The sequence below is a fragment of the Anticarsia gemmatalis genome, chromosome Z, assembly GCF_050436995.1.
Source record: "Anticarsia gemmatalis isolate Benzon Research Colony breed Stoneville strain chromosome Z, ilAntGemm2 primary, whole genome shotgun sequence".
Classification (NCBI taxonomy): Eukaryota; Metazoa; Arthropoda; class Insecta; order Lepidoptera; family Erebidae; genus Anticarsia; species Anticarsia gemmatalis.
Genome location: NC_134776.1, coordinates 15,566,278 through 15,589,099, shown reverse-complemented (window position 1 = coordinate 15,589,099; position 22,822 = coordinate 15,566,278). Strand labels below are relative to the sequence as shown.

Sequence of the window (22,822 nt, the reverse complement as noted above, 5' to 3'; positions counted from 1 at the left end):
CCCTAAAAGTAAATTAATCATCTTGATTAAAAACATTGGCTCAATTACAAGTTAACATCCTAGTTTACACCTCAAGCTTTCCTTTGACGACAAATCATTTAACACAGCGCATTGACAATGAAATCTTCATAATCCATTAAACTAAGTAGTCGATTCACGATTGAATGCGTCGTCACAGATAATCTATACACTATACGTTTTGATGCAAGAGGCGATATCATTGTCTTCAAGCAATTACTCTGTCTGTGATACATTTGAGCTGATTCCGCTTAATCGTCCGTGTGATAGACTTGTTGTTTCACAATAGGAGACATACAATCAGGTAATGATCTGTTGTGGCCTTTGTAGCCGTTAACTTGACGCCTACACGCTGAATTTAGAGGTAATAATCTGCCTGCATAAAACGGGCTAGCAAAAAAAAAAACTATGCCCGTATTTATAAACAAAAGTATGTAATTTCTTGAGCAAAAGTAATTACTTAAGCAACGAATTCTATTTTATAAAATTGAATTGTCAAACAAGTTCTAATTTGCAACTCATAGGTAGGTATGTCGAAATAATTAATCATAAGATTTCCACTTTTTGAGTACAGTTTACCTTATAAGTGACTAGTTTTTTCGTTATAATATAGGTCACTGCGTGATCATTTTATTGTTACGTGTTTTGAGTGCTCATCATCACCGTGTCTAGAGTTTGAACCTCGCATCCTATATATCATCATTACCAACACGATGGACTAATTTTCTCTACTTACTTACTTCTTTTTTATGCCAGTATTCTCTGTTTCATCTTCCCGGCAAACTTTAAGTCATCGATCTAGCGACAATATTTCTTATGACACGAGTATCTATTTGTTTGATAGATATTCTGCTTGAAATATGAGATCTCATCCGCGTGTATATTGTGAGTGATATGAAAATAAAATAATGACAATCTTGTGTAGGTTTTGTTCGTATAGTTCTAGACTTCGCTTGATAGTAACTTTCCATTCTAAGTTAAAAAAATAAATATGTAAGAAATATTAGTTTACAGTTGTGGATTCGGTTTCGTGGGGAAAACGAATCCACGACTTTCGAGCGTTGTAGTGTAACGGCAAGATGACACCTCTTGACCACTACGCTATGGGCTTCGTGCCGTCGTATCGGAGGAAGGTTGCAACAGTCCTCTTAAATCGTCATTCATCACCAATCTGTTACTTACGAGTTGTTGCGTGGTATTGTTGTTGTGCATCGTTGTCTATCATGATATATGAGCATATGCACAATGCACGTGTTTAAAGATAAAATAAAATGTACATAAAGAGCTTATAAATGGTTTATTAACGTAATTAATTATGATTATAATTAAATTATCAAATAATATCATATAACTGATAATATTTTCAAAAAAATGTTATTATTGTTTGGTGCGCTCTCGATCAGAACAAAACAAATTTCTATTTATCTAAAATTAATTCTCTACAAATTATAATAAGGACAAATAGGAACTTCATTGGTTGTTAGGACGTAACGTCTCAAAATTTTGTAAACAATATAAAGTGTTGTAGTAGGTATATCTACATTTAATTTTAATAATTTGAATACATTAATCTTTCGCATATAACCTTGTCTAATATCGCATAAAGGCGTTGTATATTTCTCTCAAAAGTGACATTCTCCAAAAATTTATAATCCCTATTTATTTAGAAATACTCTGTCACTATTCTATGTGAAAATGAAGGCCTCCATTCTGATATTCTCGTTTATCTATCACAAATAGCTGAATGTACTTAGTGTTATTCCGTTTATTAATGCTAAGGCAAACATTGATATACCTTGTTTATCAACAATTGAATTCCATATTGCACTTAATAATTCACCTGCTGCACTTATTATAAAATACACACTTCTATTTAAAATACTGTAATAACTATGTACCTATAAAACGTTTAAGCTTACAAACACTAAATGCAAGATCCCAGTCACCAATTTAAGAAATAATTATGTTCTTTTAATTCAGGAAGAGTTGTTGTATAATAAAAAGCATTTTGTTCATTTTATAAAAACGATTGATGACGATGACATTAAGTACCGACAACTTTATGATAATGATTCATTACGATACGAAGTTATTTGGTCTCTGTTAATAAAATTAAAATACGTTATGTAACTATCGTGTACAAACATACTCGTATATTATAGATAATGTCGGCGTCGCGTGGGACCAACGTAAGTTAACACATCATTATCGCAGCGCTCTTCATCACTCATACAACACTCATGTTGACTCAATTATCTCTAAGTACACCGTTCTACATCCTTCATTCAGTTCCGATATGGGAATGTAATAGCGATTATGGATAATGTTCATATGCCCAGACATAGATACTTAATATTATATCCTATAAATTCGCAGAACAATAGGCTAAATTTCATTAATTATAATATAACAATTTAGATTTTACGTTTGAAGCAAATATTGACATGCAATCAGTAGCACCATTTGTGTAATAGCGTCTCTTGCATCAATCCAGAAAATTTTGGGTCCATACCACAAGAGGCACTCGGTCGACGTAGTTGTACAATAAAAATACATGCAAGATCGTAACGACTCGCACTACGCTATCGACTTGAAGTATCACACGCAATACTGGTACAAATAATCTAAAATATTTAATCACTAAGCTGTATGCTAACATCGATCACAAATTAATTAGAACCTTGCACTGCAGGTGGTTGTGCAGTGTATACACGTAGGATTTCAATGACGGCATCTTTGGTACCGAATATTAGAGCGAAGAGCCCGAAGATGACCACTAATACGTTCTTCCAGATGATGTATTTGGTTGCTCCGAAGCCGATATCCCAGTAGGTGATGACTTCGATGAAGGCGGGTGCGATGAGGCCGAGGATGGAGAAGCAGAAGGCACCGATGACACCCATGAACGGTCCGATGGTGGGTACGGCGACTGCCAGTGACACGCTAGCCGTGACCATGATAGTCCTCATGATGTAGTCAGCGAGGTCCGGGCGCTTGGTGAACTTCTCCTTGATGCTGTTCCACATGATCTCAATGCACACAAAGAACTGCAGTCCGTATGTGCAATATACAGCGATGGCGATGGAGATCTTGACGATGCGAGCGGGACTGAAAAAAACATAATATTTTTAATTTTATAAAGATATATTTACCTACGTACTTTATATCAATAACTAGCTATTAAAATGTTCAATGCTTGTTCAGAAATTGGGTAGATAAATTAGCTACGCGACAAGTACTAGAACTTTAAAGATTGTAAAGAAGCAAACAAACTGTATAATCTAAACTACGATTTCAAAAAAGCACACTTACAGTTCCTCAATAGCCAAGTCGAGGGTGATGCTGTCCTTCACGGATTCACCGTAGCGGAGGTATCCCAGGAAACCGAGCAGGATGTACACCAGCGTCACACCGCTCATTCCCTTGTTCAGCACTCCGCACACACCCAGCATGGAGCGAGGAGTCTTCATAGCATTCTCTAGCGGCATCACCACACCAATAGCCTCCATAGCAAAGATACTAAGAGAGAAGAACTCGGGCCATTCTACCACTGGTTTGATCAGCATGTTTGAAATCTGGTCAATTTTAAGGTCCCCAGTTCCGACGAGATAGTAAAAGGTGATGGCAAGACCGAGGGCCATGAAAGCATTGGCGATCATGGAGACTGGAGCCAGGTATTTGAGATTGCGGATCCATGCCATGAAGATAAGTGGCAGCAGGAGAGCAATGATGAATAGTCTTATGTCTAGATCGTCTTCAGGTTTACCCAGGTGATAGCAAACAACCTGCAAGAAACAGATACAGTTAGATATTGCTCGAAAATGTAAATTGTAATGGTTATTATTTTTTTATGTTATTTGCTTACCTGTAAAATGTTTTTAGCCACAATCACAGTGTAAACTGAACTGGTACCGAAGTAAGTGGCGAAAAGGCACACAAGGATAAAGATTCTGAAAAGACAAACACATTTTAGTTAACGAAAATAATCACAAAAAGTAACACCCTATAAAACTACTACTGAATTCATCCGCGTAACGTTTCGAAACTGAATTCGAAATCGGTGGGGAGGCAATATACCTCAACACAAAAACGGTGTATGTAAAATAATGAGGGCAGCTGATATGTTATCTGATGAAGGAAAACCTGTTCAATATTTAGTGTATATTTGAACTATTGGTTATAGATTTACTCACTTACTAATAAACGTCGTATAAGTTTTTATTAGTTACATAGTGATTTTTATTAGTTACTTTCAATAAATTTTGAAACTGTATATGAGTGAAAAAGACAAAACGATTTATTATTCATCAGAGTTTACATGATGTTTATTAATAAGACTTTTTGAGTATTGTACAGTTTTGTTGTACCTATTCTATGTAAAGTTTCAGATGAGTTCGTAATAAAGTGCAATGAAGAATATTACGTGTTTGTTCTGCCTATCCTCATTGCAATAAAATATGATATTATCATCATGCGATCACGGCAAATGTAACTTACATCGAAATTTTATTTAGTATAGTTACTATTAGGAATAATTGTCACTTGTCTCAACGGTGAAAGAAAACATCGTAATACAACCTAACAAGCGTGAGAGTTCTTTAGAACAGTTTTTGAACATATACAAAAAAATATATTATATGCATATAGTGAATATTACCTAAACGCATTGCCCCAACTCCGCAGTGCTTGAGGTCCGTTCTCTAGCGACGCTTGACCAACTTCGGGGAAAGTCATCTGCGTTCTCTTAGTCTTCTTGTACAGCACGTGGGAGCATTTGATCTGTTAATAAAACATCTCTATTGAGAACGATCTCATTTTATCAAACTAACAACACAATAACCAAACGGTTTGCAAAGTACCGTCTCAAATGAGCATGTGTTTTGAAAAAAAAACCGTTAAATAATTTCGCTTAGTACCGTCTTTTTAGACTGGGCACAATAATTCGCAGTCAGCAATGCAAGCACGGCGGCATAAAGAAATAAGCAGTGTATACTTACTAGAATGTAAGAGCAGTGAGTGCAAACAACAGCTACGAGGATTGTGAAGAATATCCCGGAGATGAGGCCCACGCACTTGAAGGCCTTGGGCATGGCCAGGATACCTGTGCCGAGGGACGCCTTCAGCAAGTGAGTGAGGGTGTCCATGTCTCTGCAACATGAAGACAACTCAGTAACAAGTGAAGACACAGTCTAAATGTTCAGAACTCATTGTATTAGGTCGGGGAAAAAGTCTTTCCGCATTATAGTATGTATGAACTTATAATAAAATCTTTGATCTACACAAAAAAGCTCGATATTTGGATACCCCACGAGCTCACTGAATGAAACCTAATGAACGGTGTACTCATTTTTGATTATTGAAGCCAAAAAAATATATTACAAGTTCATACATACTATAATGCGAAAATACTTTTTCCCGACCTAATATTTCATTTAATTCAATAACAAAATCATTTATAACTAATTTTCTAGTACAAAAAGAAAAACATGCAAGTCAAACGCAATGATAAATATGTAGATATTTTTAAGTCTCTTCTACTTTTTCTAAAAATTTGTCAGTCTAACGGATTTCTAGAAAAAACATGCTATTTTAAACACTATATTCGTGTTAAATATGTAAGACTCGCGACCCCTTTGACGCAATACCAAAATCGGAATTGTTGATTTGAAACAAATAAGTCTTAAAAGTGTGCATTTTGTCAAAAAACTGCTGAATATTACATTTTCTTCAGGAAGGACATCTACTGAGGTTTTTTTGCAAAATCAAGATACTTTATCTTACGTATTTTATATAGTAAATATGTAGTTGTATTGCGTTTTTCAACACTGTCTTAGAACTTTGTAAGATATAAAACATTGATATTCTATAAAATTGTTATTGTTTGAAACGAACATCTGCAATCATCAATGATATAATCTATCGAGAAAGAAATAGTGAAATATTGAGATTATTTCTTAAAATATGCAATAGATTTTTTTAAAGGAATCGGTATAAGCCATAGATTAGATTTTGCAGATCCGACTTTATTTTAATAAAAGTAAAAGGTTAAAAAGGCATTTAAGTAATTTTTCCTAGCTTTTCTTTTCTAAGTAACATTTCAAAAATAAACAATTTCCTTGACTGTTTCCTTACTTAGACATAATAATAGAAAGATAAAAACAATACATTTCCTACTACAACTTCCTATCAAATAACATAATTCTAGATATATTACGTCAATCATAAAACAAGATTACGCCCAGCATTTAAGAAAACAAAGGAAATGAAATAACATCCTGCCAGTTCAAGTTCAAAGAATATGACGAGAAATGTCCTTCTATAAGAAATAAATAGAATCACAATAATAACCGAAGGATAGATATTTTAAACCAGCGGTTCCCAACCAGTGGTCCGTGGAAGGCAAAATATGGTCCGCGAATGATTTTAAAATTAATCATTTTCAGGATAATTATTACACTTTATTTTTAATATACTTATATATTATTATATATTTAGTGGTCCCTGCTAACAAGAATAATATAAAAGTGGTCCCGGACTAAGAAAAGATTGGGTAACCCTGTTTTAAACAAACTAGCTTAGCCTTCAAATAAGTCGCATTTGTCGCAAAGAAATATTCGCTTAGCAGTAAAAACTACATTAATTCAATGTAAGAAATATGTTTGAATTTCATGAGTCGACGTCTGGATACATTGATGTAATGGTGATAAAATGTTTAAGCTTCTCATTACCTATTTCAGAATATAGCCCGAAAATAATTTGGATACATCTAGGATCTATATAATAGGATACTATCTATATACTAGGATCTACTATAAAGGGTATTTTAATATAGGATTGTTGAATGGTTAGTTGTGAAATTACAATAGTTTACACATACATCTTTTGACAAATCATTAGTGTTATAAATACTAGACACTGATGTTTCCTATACCCACATACATTCCATATACACGGCATTAAAACCATATCATTACGACTACTAAAAACTATACTAACGTTACAAACAAGCGCTATCTACTAAACTATATAACAGAAACATAACTACTAAACTATAATTTTATGAACAAAAATACTTACGAAGTAGGGTTCTCCAGTTTTCTTTCGGCAAAGGGATCGAAGTCGCCTGCTTCCGGGTCTTTCGTCATGTTGTACCTGTAGAAAAGCATACTGGTTAATATATTTAGAAAATATAGTAACTGACTACCTCTGTGGCCTGGGTGTTAGTGTTCATGGGAGCTGTTCACTGGGTTTTGGGTTCCATACCAGAGTTAAGAAAAGCCCTATTTGCCTTTTAGGAACCTTCTCAGTATTTAATAGGCTCGCCCCTTTATACATAGATCTAACAAGATTAATAGCGAAACGCAGTTGTATTTTATTTACCGTTGCTTACAATTTATGGTGTAACAAACGTCATGATTATTATGTAAAATATAAGTATCTAAAATCAATAATATATTTATATCCTACTACTAGAAACGAAGGACGAAAGGGCTTCAGTGAGCCGCGTTGTCCAAGAACGACTTGGTCGCGCATCTTCAAGAACTGTTAAACAACTCAGCCATGCAAAGTTCCCTAACAATGTCATCCTGCATCGTGCAAGGAGAACATCTCAGGCAAAAATAACTTCCAAAGTCTTGGATTTAACCCTGAGGACGCGTTCCCACTATGTCGTGACGACAGATAATCCTGTAGTTTTAAGTGTCGTGGCTTATATGTTTAAATGGAGGTGTTCACATATAGATCGCCACGACTTACTGTCGTCTACGACATTTTTTGCAGTGACGACAGATTATCGTGACAGTGGGGACGGCTAGATACGACAGTCACTAAACGATAAAATTATTGACAACAAACAATCGTTATAATGTGAACAGCTAGAGACGACAGTCGTCCAACGATAAATTAATCGTGACGACATAGTGGGAACGCACCCTGAGTCTGTGTGGATGACGTGATCAAAACTACATATAAATCATAACTTCCATATTCATCACTATAACTAAGTTTATCTATTGAAAGCGGACCATTAAAAACGTATACCCCATGTTTACGCAGTTAAAAGCATATAGTGCAGATTCGTGGAACAAACCGCTACCCCGCTGAGCATAAATTGAAAGCATTTTTACGAATAACTTAGTTAGCATGTCCTTTTAGTTAAAAATATGCGTTGCATATGGTTTAAATGCAGCTGCAATTTGCAAGCAACTGTTTACCGTAGTACATGCTTGCATTTGATACAATACATTATCGATTATGAATACAAATAAAATAAATTAAAAACCGTGTGAGTATTGTTTATTCAGCTTTGTTTCAAGTGTGTTCGAAGTGATAAGACGCTAATAGTAAGAATATATACCTATATATTATTGTGTCTTTAAATGCTCATCAAAAATCGATTATTTTTTTACTTCATCATCGCCACGCGTGTTCTATTAAAATTAAATAACTTATGCGCATTCCTTTGTTAATAGGGGCGCTAGAAAACGTATTAATCAGTTTTAAAGTAAATCTTGACCCGAAAAAATTAAGTAAGTTCCGTGTGGAAATAAAACAATTTTTCAGCAAACTTCGCGCGGAAGTTGAATTCATGATATCCCGAAAAGTTGAGTATACACCACTAAACCCTTGGTGTATCTGAAGTCTCGTTGTGAAAGAAGTTTCGCTTTCTAGCTCATAAAATAAGAATTGAAGAGAAATATGTTTGGAGGGTTAGTTCCAAATTAGTAACAATTAAATATGTACCTTAGAGTAACTTACGAAAAATGTATTGCGGGATGTATTTTTACGTTAAGGACTTTTATCACGGCTGATATCGTGGTTAGTAAGAAATAAAAGAAGAATACGTACGTGCTGACGACTTTCTCCTTCCGTTTTTCTTCTGGAGACAGGAATGTCTCCAGCTCCTGGGGCGCCGGAGCGGTGCCATTTGATTCCTGAAAGACAAACACTTTTATAAGCAAAATAGTAGACTTATCTTCTTAAAGTGGCCTTAAGTACAGTACTTTTCATACGTGAAATTAGGGATTTAAAGCAATAACTTACAAAACCAATAGCGCATATTATATCGGTTACAACTACATGTTCAAGAAAAATATAGTTTTTAGATAAGAAAACCAATTTTCCACGCATACAAGTATTTTATAACAAATTATGGTTCAAATCGTAGTTCTACGTTTACGACGCTGTTCGATAGATGGCATTACGCTACCAACCGAATAGGAATATGGACATGTTAGTGAAACGCGAGTGTAGTGATATTTCTGCTAGTTCCTTTTTTATTTAAAGCGGCATGATGTTATTGTAAAAATGTATGTTATGAATGATCAAAGATAATTCTGTGACAATATCCGAGTTTTATTTTATTAAGTAACTTAACAAATTAAGCGTCTTCTACCAATTAGGTACTAGGTAGTCCGTTTGGTCATTAAATTTCGTTGTCGTCTTCTTTACTCAACGATAATAATAGTCTTATATAAATAATTAGATTCAAAGGAACAAATGAATTTAAAGAACGTAGCAAATAATTTCCGTAATTTAGGTAACTGTTCTACATGAGAAAATAAGAAATAAGCATATTTCATTTAATATTAAATTGTTTCTAAAGAAAATTAAGGTTTTCGCCACAATTTTCTACTTCCCATGTCGAACGATAGATGGCAATGCGCTTCCCAATCGAGTACAAATGAAAACAAGTTTGAAAAACTAGAGTGTAGTAATAATAATGTTATCCAATATTGGGTAAGATTGGCGTGATATTATTAAGAAAATGTATTTAAAGAAGGATTTAAGTCAATTCTGTGACAATATTCGACTATAACCTAGTACGAAACTTAACTAATTTAGCACCTTTATAGACGATACCTTTAAGATACCTATTTAAAACACTGGTCAAATTTAAGACCTTATGGTTTAGAAAGTAGCTTGTAGTTATTATTACACAACAATAATATACCTTTCCTGATTATACCTAATATTGTTTTTGCAAAAAAAAGTTATAAAAAGCAACGTTACAATTAACTACATGTACTCAAACTATTTTGTCGAGCAATAAAAAAACTTTCCCAGATAAGGAAATTAGATTTTCATACAAACATGAAGATTTTTAAAGAACTTAAGGTTTTCGCCTCAATTTTTTGCTTCACACGTCGGCCAATAGATGGCAATGTGCAGCCCAACCGAGAAGAAATAGAACAAGTTTGAAAAACTAGAGTGTAGTGATAACTTCTGATATCCAATAATGGGTTAAACAGGCGTGATATTATTAAGAAAAAGTATTTAGTGAATAAAAATAAATTTGGTAACAATATCCAAGTAAAACGAAGTACGGAACTTAAATAAGTACCTTAATGGAAGCCTTATAAAGTTAAATACTTAATCCTAGTTAAGTTTGATGTAATCAAATACTAATCACTTTAACCTAGAAGAAATTCTAACAGCTATTTTACACTATGACATGTACAAATGTACTTTGCACTCGCCCGTCGGTCGAGCAGTGAGTTATGAAATTGTGGTCGTTGGTAGTATTTAAGCTGAATAAGTTTCACGGGATCAGGTCCCGGCGGATCTCGGTGACTGTCAAAAGATAAGTCTTCATGTCAAATTTCAGTTTTTCTAGAATTTAAAGTTATTTAGTAAGACTAAAACTTGAGTAAAAAAATCATATTAGCAATATGGTTACACAGTACTAAGAACCAAACGAAGCAACTGCCTGTGAACCACGTAGATATTTTTCCTTACAGGTTTTGAAACCATAACCCCCGCGAGCAATGGCAACAGCGAGGTGCCCACGACCGCTACATACTGTGCTAAAGACAACTACAGAAAAGTGGTATAAATATAAATTATAATATAACGAAATAGATACGTACAATTACCATTTTGATGTTTTGATGACCTTCTAGTTCCGATAAGTTGATTCTGTATCTGCAAACAAAAGAAAAAACAATGTTATAATGATATCCTCATTAATTAATTATCTTATGCCAGTTCTGGAAATGAAACGTATATATAGGTCGCTAATTGGGTGGTTTCCACTAATCGAAGCGTCTCGATCACCGATTGTATCGCGAAAATAGATAATGGTAAACAAAATCTATAAACTGGTAGAGTTACAACAAAAATGACATCTGACGTCATCACTCGTGGCTCTAATGAGGGTTATTATATTACTCCTCTTTCTGAGAACACTTTTATATAGAACGGCTAGTGGCTACGGCATTTAATTACGTATCTTATTAGATTCATCTAAAATAACTCCATGAAAGTTTACACGTGGATGCACCCACTCCGCACTCTACAAATAAAAGCCATATTTTTATACCATGTTATTAGACCTTTATAAAATAGTTGCGTTTTATTTAGAATACAAATGGGTGCTTAAAGTATTACAATATTTTTAGAACAAGCCGTCCTTTAGAAATACGGAATGCAATGCAATTTTTGAAGCACTATTATTTTTTAGCGAGCGGGGATTACTAGTGGGTCGTGTCCTAAAAAAATCTGTCCACCTGCGGATTGGAAGTTCGTTCAATATTTCGATTATATTTTTGATTCGTTTTGTCGTTGGACATTGATCGAAACTATTTCTGACCAAAAGATTAAATCTATCAGATATTTTTCAGGGTAGGTATGTGTGCGCGTATAAGATTATGCTCATCAGTATGTAAAGTAATGCATCTTGTTGCATATTGCATAATAATATGTTGTTAACATAACAAGCATAACACATTATCTCTGAGATGCATTAAGTAACATAAATTATTCGACATCGGAACTTAATCGTGTAAAATGATTTTGACGTCCACTATAGAGAAGGACTGAAGATTGAACATGAGAACTACTCTTCACTTTTCCCAGTTCACTTATTTGTTAACTACATGCAAGTTTCTTTGGGATTTTGTAGGGTACGTGCAACTGAAAATCTTTCTGACTTAAGTATCTTATTTAATAGAACTCGCGTGGTCCTAAGATGTGGCGATGATATTTTAAATGCGAAAGTTGGTAAGGATGGATGGGTACCAGTAGTTCTTTCAATAAACGGATTTCTTAATAGTCTGCAAGGAGTTTTTATAAATATGATCATACTACACAGATAATTTAAAGCCTGGATTAACACAGAACAATTTGTAAACTGGGAAATCTTTCAGAAGTTTAGTTAGTTTATTATATTTTCACGTGGACTCGCTCCCATTTTTAGACAAGTTTAGTTTTATAAATCGTCGTTTACGCTATAAAGGGAACTTAACAAACACTTTATAAACCAGATAGATATAAAAGTGCTGCCTCATACTACGAATATTAATGTTGTATGTGCTGTGATCAAGGTCTACGCGTGGGCTACTATTATGGTCTCTTTGAATCACAAACGTCGATTTAAAATTACGATTCAGTCATCACAAATTAAATTCTTAAAAACCTTACTTAAATTATCACTTGAAGAAAAATCTCTGTACTATTGTTTAAAAGATTTCGCGCGAGATGGAATTTGATAATTTGAATTTAAATTCATATATCATCAGCTTAGCTTGACTTCTAACTTTGTTGGAGCCGGCTTCCAGTTTTACCAGATGCAGCTGAATACCAGTATTTAACACGGAGCGACTACCTATCGGACCTCCACAACCCAGTTACCTGGGATATAACTCGGTACCCCTCGGTAAGACTGGTCGATTTTGACTTCACATATACATGAAGAAAATATTTATAACGCTTTTGTGCTAGTAGATATATTTTTTGCGTTTTAATAAAGTAATTGAATATAATTTTTTTAAGTAATTTGTTTATAGTTACACAATATAACTGGAGATAATATACTTAATCGTGGTGACCTCTCAAAAAAAAAATAAAGATATGCCTATTCAATAACATTATTGTAAAGTCATATTTGTATCGAAATGACTATCGAAAAGATATTTGATTTAGGAAATTATTATAAGTATCTGAAGGATTTTTGCGCACGGCTTAACTCGCTGGTAAAGATTTGTTCGCTTGTTTTAGACTTTATGCAATAAAATACCTTTCATATTTAACTATCGCGTGGTACGATATTTGACTATCTTACTGGTAAAATTGGTGAAATTCTGTACATTGAACTTGAAAACATAGCCACTATCATGTTTTGATAAAACATGCCTATGCCACACGGCACTATAGGGAATAGTACCGTGTGATAACTGATACTATTTTATATGATTATTTAAAAAAAAAAGCCGTAAAATTTCAAGGGCGCTATTATTCGATGGTTAATGTTATCATTCTGGTCACATTATCACCGACAAGTCGCCACAGAGCTTCCGTTTTAACTTACAAATTAATTAATTATTAAATTAATTTCTGACTTTAATCATTTAAATAAAATCTAGTTTAATTTTTGCTGCGTAAAATAAATGTTAGGATTCACTTACCAACTACACACAGTCGAAAATATTGTAAACCCAAACGCACTATTTAATATAATTGACTAAAAAATTTAAAACATAACCTATTTCACTTAATATAAAACAGAACAAAAATATTAAAGGGAAAACTAAAACAGCCTTACTTTAAAAATATTTAAAATACTCTCAATTTTAAAATAAAATATTGAACTTACTTATTTGATTTAGGAGTCACAGTGATACGTGTGGTTGTATGAATTGTTCAGTCACGACTGTCAGTGGCGCGGGCGCCGGCTTCCAATATCGACTATCGACTATCTACTATCAAGAGATCTATTGCACGCCGACCGACACACGCTACTACTCGCGATAAAGCACTCAAATCTCATGTCGCCATCTATTTGACTTTTAAATGTCAATCGCAGACAGTTCACAACAGATCTAAATATAGAAAAAAGAGTGATTTATTGTCTCATTTTAATATTTTACAGACTGGTTTCAGCCAGACTTTGGCTAAAGATTTTCTGTGTATAAATCTTATGTGTTAAACCAAGGTAAGTATCTATACCAAATTTCCTCAAAGTCCGTTAAGGTTTTGTGTGAAAAAAGTTACAAATACACATTATGTACAACTATTCCTACCAACTTTTGCATTTATAATATTAGTTAATTACTGTTAATATAAAAGGGGTTTAGATACAGTTGTCGGAAAAAATCTAGTTGAGTAGACACTATTATGTGGTAAGTTGATACATAAAATTCTTAAAATAAGCGAGTCTATTTCAACATATGCCTAGAATTAAATATTTTCGAGATACATAGGTACTAAATGCTATTTAAAATTATTCTTGAATTATATAGAAAACAACAAATATCAAATATCAGATTGAATATCAACAAAAAACAGCTTTTCATACAAAATATCATGTTTGACATTTCATACAGAGTAGGTACTCTGGCTAATAGTCAGATAACCTCTTGATTAGTGACTGTAAAGTGGGAATTCTAAGATTTTCCCAATTTTAGGTCGTAAAAGTGCATTGTGCATCGAGAGCATCATTACCCAACCGGGAAGATATCCGCAAAAAATTACTTACTTATAATTCTCTTAGAGACCAACTTAATAATGACCTCAATAACATACATCATCTTTTCGTCTGATGAGACTGGCAGTTACATCAGTAAAACTTTAACTGTCACTTTATTGTTTAGATACGGTGTCACAAAGTCTTCTATAAGTTTGAAACTGGCCCTTAGCCTTGGTTTAAACGGAGACTAGGTTTAGGAGAATTTTGCCGGATTTATTTGACAGATGTGAGAAGAGAAAACTATCAATCAAGAGTCTCTTCATTACTTCTTAGATTGTTTTTATTTTAAAAATCTCATATGAATTCCTTAATAGTAGTTAATTAAAAGACATTTGAAGTAAACATCAAGCTTCAATAAATAGACAGCGTAGGTGTATACAACATAAAAGATTTTTCTAGAAAATCTAAACATTGTAAAACGCTGCAATGTCATCTAATTTAATAAAATATCGTTAGTGAGATCTAAAGACTAAACAATATTGCTACGTTTCTAGGATGTTGGATAAATAACACAAAGCCTTACTGGAATAAAACCTTGTGTACACAGGTATCAATATTGCGTTCGTGGAACAATAACTTTGTGGCTAGAGTGAATATTTCGGTCCTAGGAACCACAATGATTGCTATCCGTTTGTCCCCTGATTTATTCATGGAAGTCTCTTTCAAGTGTTTCGTCCCACTAGACATCGTCGTAATGATACTAAATCTTAAACTTAGGGTGAGTAGGTACAGTCGCTCGATTCTCTACTACTATCGACTACCGACAACTGACCTGTCATCGAGAAATTTTGTATAAAAACTGATCAGCGCCTCTGACGGGTGTCGTAGGAAATATTTTGGCAGAACATTCTAAATGTCAAAATTTCTATACTCGATAGTAAGTACCGACTGTACAGAATCGCGCTACAGAAGTCGTATGGAAGACTTTAATTCGGCGATGCGTTTAATTTTAAGTACCGTATTGAATTGAGCTTTCACAAGCACATTTTGACAGATAGTTTTGGGAAAATATGTATGTTTAGAACCATCATGTTTGAAACCATCGAAGGGCAATAGAATTACGACCAAAAGTGTATTTTGCTCGCCATGTCGGTATTGGTGACCAAATCGAGGATACATTTTAGGATTTAATGAGGTTACCGTGCATGTCATCCGAATATAACTGTAGTGATAAAAAAAGCTAAATCATTAACAGGTACGACGTGGTATACAAATTCTTCGTTACTAATATACCTACCAATGTTGTGTAATGTTGTGCAATCTCCAAAAAATATTTTAGGTAACTACTTTTAGAAACGTAGCCAGTATTTAAACCACAGGCCGAAGTATTCTATACTAGCTCTATACTAGCTTACATTGCCTACGTATAGTTATAGTACCTATTATTCCCATTTCCATGGGAGTATGGATCCCGTCGATCCCGTACAAACCTTATCATGACAAATAGCAAACAGATTAAAAAAATAATTACCTAACTTAGTGCAGTGCGCACATAAATTTCTATGAATCATTTTTATATAGATAAATCTTTATGTACTATCTCCTAGAGTTACAGGTGAGTATAGTTTTTTGTTTTGAAAAGGAACTGTGATGTCACTATACTACTTATGTCATAACAAGGTCGCAGGATGATTGCTCCATTAAACACAAAAGATAAAAATATGCAAGACAAACAAATAAGTACTACATCTTAGTTTAAGATTAAAATCGTGAGACACGTCATGAGGCGATATGTGACCATTACACACTTAATAACTCAGTGGCATGATGTGCTAACGTAACAGCATAATTGGATTATCTTTGTGAGAATTAGGACACGAATAATCTTTCTTTCGGCTTCTTTTAGACCTCATTTGAACTACCTAAATTGTATTTGATCTAGCGTGAGATTAAACTATTACTTAGGTACTTTTCCTGGATACGAATGACTCATAACAGGAATTCCTGGTAAACAAATAAAGGCTGTACTAGCGCGATTCTGTTCAGTCGGTACTGTCGAGTATCGAAAGTTTGCCATTTAGAATTTACGCCCAAAATAATTCCTACGATGTCCGTCAGAGACGCTGATCAGATTTTCATACATAATTTCTCGATGACAGGCCGGTTGTCGGTAGTCGATAGTAGTAGAGAATCGGGCTAAGTGTAATTAAATGCAGAGCTAAAACTAAGAAATCTTCCTGACCAAATGAAATAATGGTATTCTATTACGTAGGCACACCTGTGCACCTGTGAACAGCAAATTATGGTGTCAAATGCACAGAGAACGTGACTTTTATTGAGATATTTATTTCACTTCCTAATTTGGTGACATTGCTTACGTTTTCAAACAATCTGCGCACCACTCTACTGTCTTCAAACATGTGTAGGGGAAATGCCAAAAATGTTATCTAAGGCTTGCTACACACACATTCGGTTCGGCATAAAACCGGCTGCAAAACTGAAATATGTGTAGATCAATGTTCGGAAAAAATGCTGCTCGACATTGCCGCGCCTGGTTTAAACCGAATTCTGCCGATAGGATCCGAAGGAACTACCCAATAGGTACAAGCCGAACAAGTGCATTAATGCTTCGAGTCGGTTTGCTGTTCGAGAAATGTTGCCGAACTGCGAATCGAATATGTGTGTAACAAACCTAACAGTCTTTTAAAAAGCAACCGTCATTATGATTCATACATGACACGGTTTAGCATATCGCATAACAATGACTGTCTAAAATTGTATGCACAAAGACTCTCGACTTGAAGTGTTATCATATAATCGTCTGTGATCGTAAAGCATTCAGTTTCAGGGCCAATTGATTTTTCACACATCGATTTGAATAACTTAGCTCCTTACTGAAAGATTAATGCGATCAAGCAATTGATTTGTCGTTAGACTACCTACTTAGTTAGAATCTATCTATCCATCTATCTATCTATCTATCCAGCCGATTTCTACTCACTGTGGAACATAGGCCCCTTCAGTAAGCCATTTTTTACGCCCCTCCGCGTGTCTTATCCATTGCAGTCCCAAATTTCACGATGTAAGAATATATTTAGTTATTTTACTGACAGATAGTTAAGTTTCTGCAGTATTTACATATATCAGCTGGATTGTTTTAAAAGGTGATGTTTTTGGAGTGTATCTAAAAGTTCAGCTGTTATTGATTGTAAGTAGGTGTGTGCCAATTTTTATCGTGTGTTATTTACTTAATTATTTTTTGTTTGGAGAAAAGATCATAGTAATAATGTCACCATTCATTTTTGTAATTATTAAGCTGTTTAAAGAGGCCTCTACGCATTGGCTTTGGCCCTACGCACGCGTTCTAAACGCCGGGGACTATGTAGTCCCGAGATTCAAAGAAGACGTACACAATCTTATTTTAATAATACATAACCGTTTTGAAATCACGTCAAAAATTCTACAAGACAACCTCTCATCTCCGGAAAGAATAACAGATTCGAATGATTTAGACTAAAATCAAACATATTTCCTCGTTATGTTCTTATTTTCATAAGACTATAAATGTTTTAAGCCGTATATTGTTATAATTATATTTTTCCGTAAGTAATCGTAGCGTTATTTTTCTTTGATATCGACAAGGGCAAAGAATCATTCATGATGTAACAATAAACGATAACAAGTTAACATGACGTAAAGCGTAATAATTGTTATATTTGCATGAGAGGAACATAATCTATAATTATGAACTACAAGCTTCCGCCCGCAGCTTTGCCCGCGTCGAATTTCACTCCCCTCGATGAGGATTTTCCAAAAGTCCTTTCTTAGTGCTCCTCTACACGTATAGTGCCCGGTTTCTGAGCACATTTAGCAGTAGTTCATCAATAGCGTTTTTATATGATTTTAAACGCTATTTAATAGATAAACTACCGCTAAGTTTACCTCAGAAACCCAGGGTTCATAAATCTTCATACCTCATCTTTCTACGCTCAGTAGTTTCGGCTGTGCGTTGTCCATCAGTCAGTCAAAAACAGAAGAGTTTTATATATATTGCTTATAAAGTATCAATTTACGCGATTAATTATTTTGTCGGTCATTGTCTTTAAAGTGAGGATATTGACTCCAAAATGGTTGAATATGTAGACCATTGTCCATTTTGAACGTGGTCTTAATTACATGCGAATAGATTCAACACGCACGGCTATTTGTTTTTAACATATAAATAAACAAACACACGTAGATATGACGGTATCTTGTTCGTAACAATGATTGCTATTATCATACAATTGTAGTTGAAAAAGTTTTATATTTGACCTAATTTGTATATAACTGATAAGATATTAAAACATAACACTTGGCATAGTTTTATAGATGAAAATATCATGTTTTTATTTTGATAATTATCATGAAGATGTGTATCAAGATATTTATTAATGGCTTGATAAATTTCATTGATATTCTTTTGATGATAGTTATCTATCGCTTGTTTATGTCAAGACGCAGTTTTATTAATATTGACAAGGAATATAATGATCAAGTTCAGATAGCGACGGAATCTAGAATCAATCCTCAAATAAGTCTACAAAACTATACTTTTTTAGGCTATAAGATTGGTTTATGTCATTGCGATTTTAAGCCACGCTAGGCTGATAAGGACGGTCTAATTAAATATTCAAGGAGGGTAGATTAATAGTAATAAATATGAGCAGAATCCTGGAAAGAAAACCTAAATAAAAACTACAAAATTTACGATCAGCAAGATAATATCAATGATAATTAAAAATACACAATTTTGAGAAGAACACGGGTCGCTGAGGTCTTTGTAAAGCGAGTTAATATACATAATATTGCATTTTAAATTTAATACAGTGTTTAAAACGCTATCAAACAACTCAAGTGCATTAATGTAATCTTGGGACAAACCGGCTTGGTATCACCAAGGTGTGTAGGTTTTACAAGTAATGTTTATTAAAGTTCCGCGGAAGTGTTATCCCAATATAATATTCGAGGTAAAATTACGTCTTATCTGTTCAATCATCGATAAAAGAACTGTGATATCACGGTATGCGTAACTGTTTGAACGCATAGTTTGTTACATACATAAGATTTTGAACATTGATTTCAATACGTTGAGAGACTGAAAAACTGCGAGGAAAAAAATATTTCTTTGTACGATTTAACTATGTATTGTTTTGGGATAAATTAAGAGGATGGCGCTTTGAAATTATGACAGCTCAGCATGCCACCACCGTTCTGGCAAAGTGACGTCACATTTGAGTAGCGTGAATTTCTACAGTCAGCGCTATCGAATAGCGTTTTAACATTGACATTAAAGTTACTCGAAAGATAAGTTCTTGAGAAATAAGCTAGAGGCTCTCATCAGCGCATACAGTGCGTAATGGTTAAGTTAAGATGATCCCAGTGTCGCTATCAGATACGTAGATGTCGTGATTATTATGATTCAAAAATAATCGTTTCACTAGTTTAACTTCTTATCCGTTTTTTGTATGTTTGTAAAAACGAATAAAGACTAACCCTCTTATTCATAAACACACTGTAAACCTATTACTATTTAATATGATTTCTCTTTTTCATTTCGCTAAGGAGTGAAAGAAACAAAACACTTTATAAGCCTTTCATAACTTCATTTATTTTTATGAATAAGAGGGTAAGACTTAATGCAAAAGATTACTTTTTAAAAGTAAATAAAAATATTTTTTCCTAATCTCATTCGCCGATGAAACGCTATTTGAACTGTTGCGCATCGCATACAGCGGAACGATCCCGGTGACTGACCGCCTTTCAGAGATGCCAATCATTTGACGAAATAATTGAATTTTCACCCTGGTTGCACCGCGGTTTGTTATCCAGTGCGCAGTCCGATCAACGATTGTCTGTCATGTGCACCTTCACCGGCAAATATGAAATGTGCGCCCGATAAATTCATGATAACATTAGTATTCCCTAATTATTGGATCAGAGGATTTCCGCAAATTGAAATTCCCAGTGAGGAAATCCGCGATATGTTTCTCAAAGTGCCTACAAGAATAGGTCGCCGAAATTTAATTAGATTTATTCATATTAATATTACTAATTTAAAGCACTGGTATACTGCTCGGCAAATTTAAGGCAACTCCCGGAATAAGAATAGGTTAGGCTTTTGTTCTACGACGTTGGCCTATTCCGAATTGGGGAATTTACGTTCCTTCAGAAATGTCTTAAAGAACTATCAGATATGTTATTTTTAAGACAGTTATAATTTTTAAGTGGTATTCTATGACGATTGTATTGAATACTGTAAGAATAAATCGCTAACTAGATTAAGAATAATTCGATTACAGATAGCTAAGAAAGAAATCTTTTAAAAGAAATCGCAGTGTACCTTACTCCTCACTCACTTTATTGTAACAGAGCAAAACTCTTACTGTAGTGGAAGGCTGTTAAATTGGTTTCAATCAAACCTTCGTCCATTTAGAACGAGGTCCGATGTAAGTCTGAGTGCATTGCACTGTAGCGCATAAAGAATTTAATGAAAATATAACGAGTATTTAGTTTCATTTCGCAACAGTTTCCTGTAAGTATTTATCGATATTCCTCTTGTTTAAGACTACTAAAACAGCATATAAGCAGTTAGTAACATAAATATAATTAATGATACTAAATAAATACCGGTGGGTAACCGGTTCAAGGAAATGTTTGAACACTTTCTATATAGTAGATACAAGTTTTAGGCAACAAAAAGAGGTAAAATATAGAAATATCTTTGTTATCATGTTTTTATTGCTTCACGATGTGACTAAATATATCTCACAAAAGATTTTCCGCTCTGATACCCGACTTCGGACGCTCAGGTTCTAGGAAATGATAAGTTTGCTTTCTACACGAACCGCAGACGGTTTCTATAACATACCCGGTACTAGTTAATTTCTCATACAATGGGTTGTGAAATAAAAAACTTGAATGATAACGCTTCATCCTTCACCGCTTCCATAATATCAACAGACTGAAGTGTCGGGTTTCATTGGAGTTAATATTATAACATATTATATGCTACCTGTAACTGTTCAGTGTTCTAAAACGGCACATGGGCACTGATTAAGATGACACGCAAAAGTAGGCCAGCGTGCCTAATTTACTGAGAACGAAAAATAGACAAGTATTATAGTAACTCAACTACAAGCAACTAATTGAATTTTTCAGTAGTACTTACTTGGTGTATTTATAAATGTGCATCCAGCAACAAGGAGTGCATTGCGTTAATAAATTGACTCTATGATAAATATCTGATAGGCAGCACAGACGTTAAGTGGATGACCTTAATTGCACATCATTGGTTACAGATATTGCATTGGTGATGTAACAATATGGTTTCAGTTTCAATCACCACTCAATTGAATGAATGAAACTATGAATGAAAAAATATTATATGTTGATAGAGTGCCTGTATAATTATGCACTGTATGCGCAGGGCGGAAGCGATCTTAATGTATCGCAATTAATATGCGAAGCATGCATCATGCACTGAACTGCGAAGTAAAGCGATCCTACGCTAATTAATAAAGATTATCTAGCGTTGTGACAACTCAAACATTTTAGTAAGTATATCGCACAGCACAAAGTCACGATTTTTTTCAATTGGTTGAAATAAAAGTCAATTGTGCATTCAGGTAATATCGGGGTAATTCCGAAAGTGAGGTAATTCCGATAAAATTATCAATCACTTTGACCAAATCCAGCTATAATCCGATATCCGATATCATTGCTAATTAAGTAAATTAGTGATTTCAACGTAAAATGTGCCATAGTGATACCACATTTTACCTATTCAAAGGGAACAAATATAATTTAGAATGTCGATGGAACTGTTTTCATGTCTGGCGGCTACTAATCAAACCGCGTAGTTTACCATGAGCGCATAAAGTGCGTGATATACGGTAGAAGCAGTAGGTAATAATCTAGTAAACAGTAGTAGCTACTAGCTTGTCGCCCACCTTATGTGTTAGGGAGGAGATCGAGTGCGTTCTAGTTCCGACACACCGCAAAATGTATTTATAGAGCATGCACCGCATTTCGTATTAGTGTACACGACGACAACTACGCATCTCGACGTATCACGCAAAGGAAATTGGTGCACTGTCCTTTGTATAGAACAAAGGGTAGTGTACCGATCTGTCTTATCACCAAAACAAAAGATAATGTTTGCACAGTGATAGTATAATCAGTTATCGTGAAGAGAGCATTATTGTGGGACAAACAAGGCGGCCATCAATTTGTCGCTGTCGACAATAGCCGCTCGAACTGTTTACTTATTCATCTGTATCGTTTATTGCCTCTGTCAAGTCAACGTTATCGATGGTACACAAGATATCTGTAATTACCTACGGTGCATTGCTATTGTAC

General features: G+C 34.3%; 1 protein-coding gene across 2 annotated transcripts in view; it reads right to left on the bottom strand.

The window, feature by feature from the left end:
* Window positions 1-1,298: 1,298 nt before the first annotated feature.
* The window catches only part of path (solute carrier family 36 member pathetic), a 45,271-nt gene continuing 23,747 nt past the window's right edge, over window positions 1,299-22,822 (bottom strand). The window contains exons 1-9 of one of the 2 annotated variants that reach the window (XM_076134404.1): window positions 13,610-13,725; window positions 10,887-10,941; window positions 8,866-8,951; window positions 7,096-7,170; window positions 5,016-5,166; window positions 4,676-4,797; window positions 3,884-3,968; window positions 3,331-3,803; window positions 1,299-3,126 (exon numbers count right to left, since the gene is read on the bottom strand). In XM_076134404.1, the coding sequence (XP_075990519.1) occupies window positions 2,688-3,126; window positions 3,331-3,803; window positions 3,884-3,968; window positions 4,676-4,797; window positions 5,016-5,166; window positions 7,096-7,170; window positions 8,866-8,951; window positions 10,887-10,895 (1,440 nt within the window). In that variant the 5' untranslated portion in view covers window positions 10,896-10,941; window positions 13,610-13,725 and the 3' untranslated portion in view covers window positions 1,299-2,687. Of the gene's footprint in view, window positions 3,127-3,330; window positions 3,804-3,883; window positions 3,969-4,675; window positions 4,798-5,015; window positions 5,167-7,095; window positions 7,171-8,865; window positions 8,952-10,886; window positions 10,942-13,609; window positions 13,726-22,822 lie in introns of those variants that run through there. The other variant, XM_076134403.1, reaches the window with a different exon arrangement.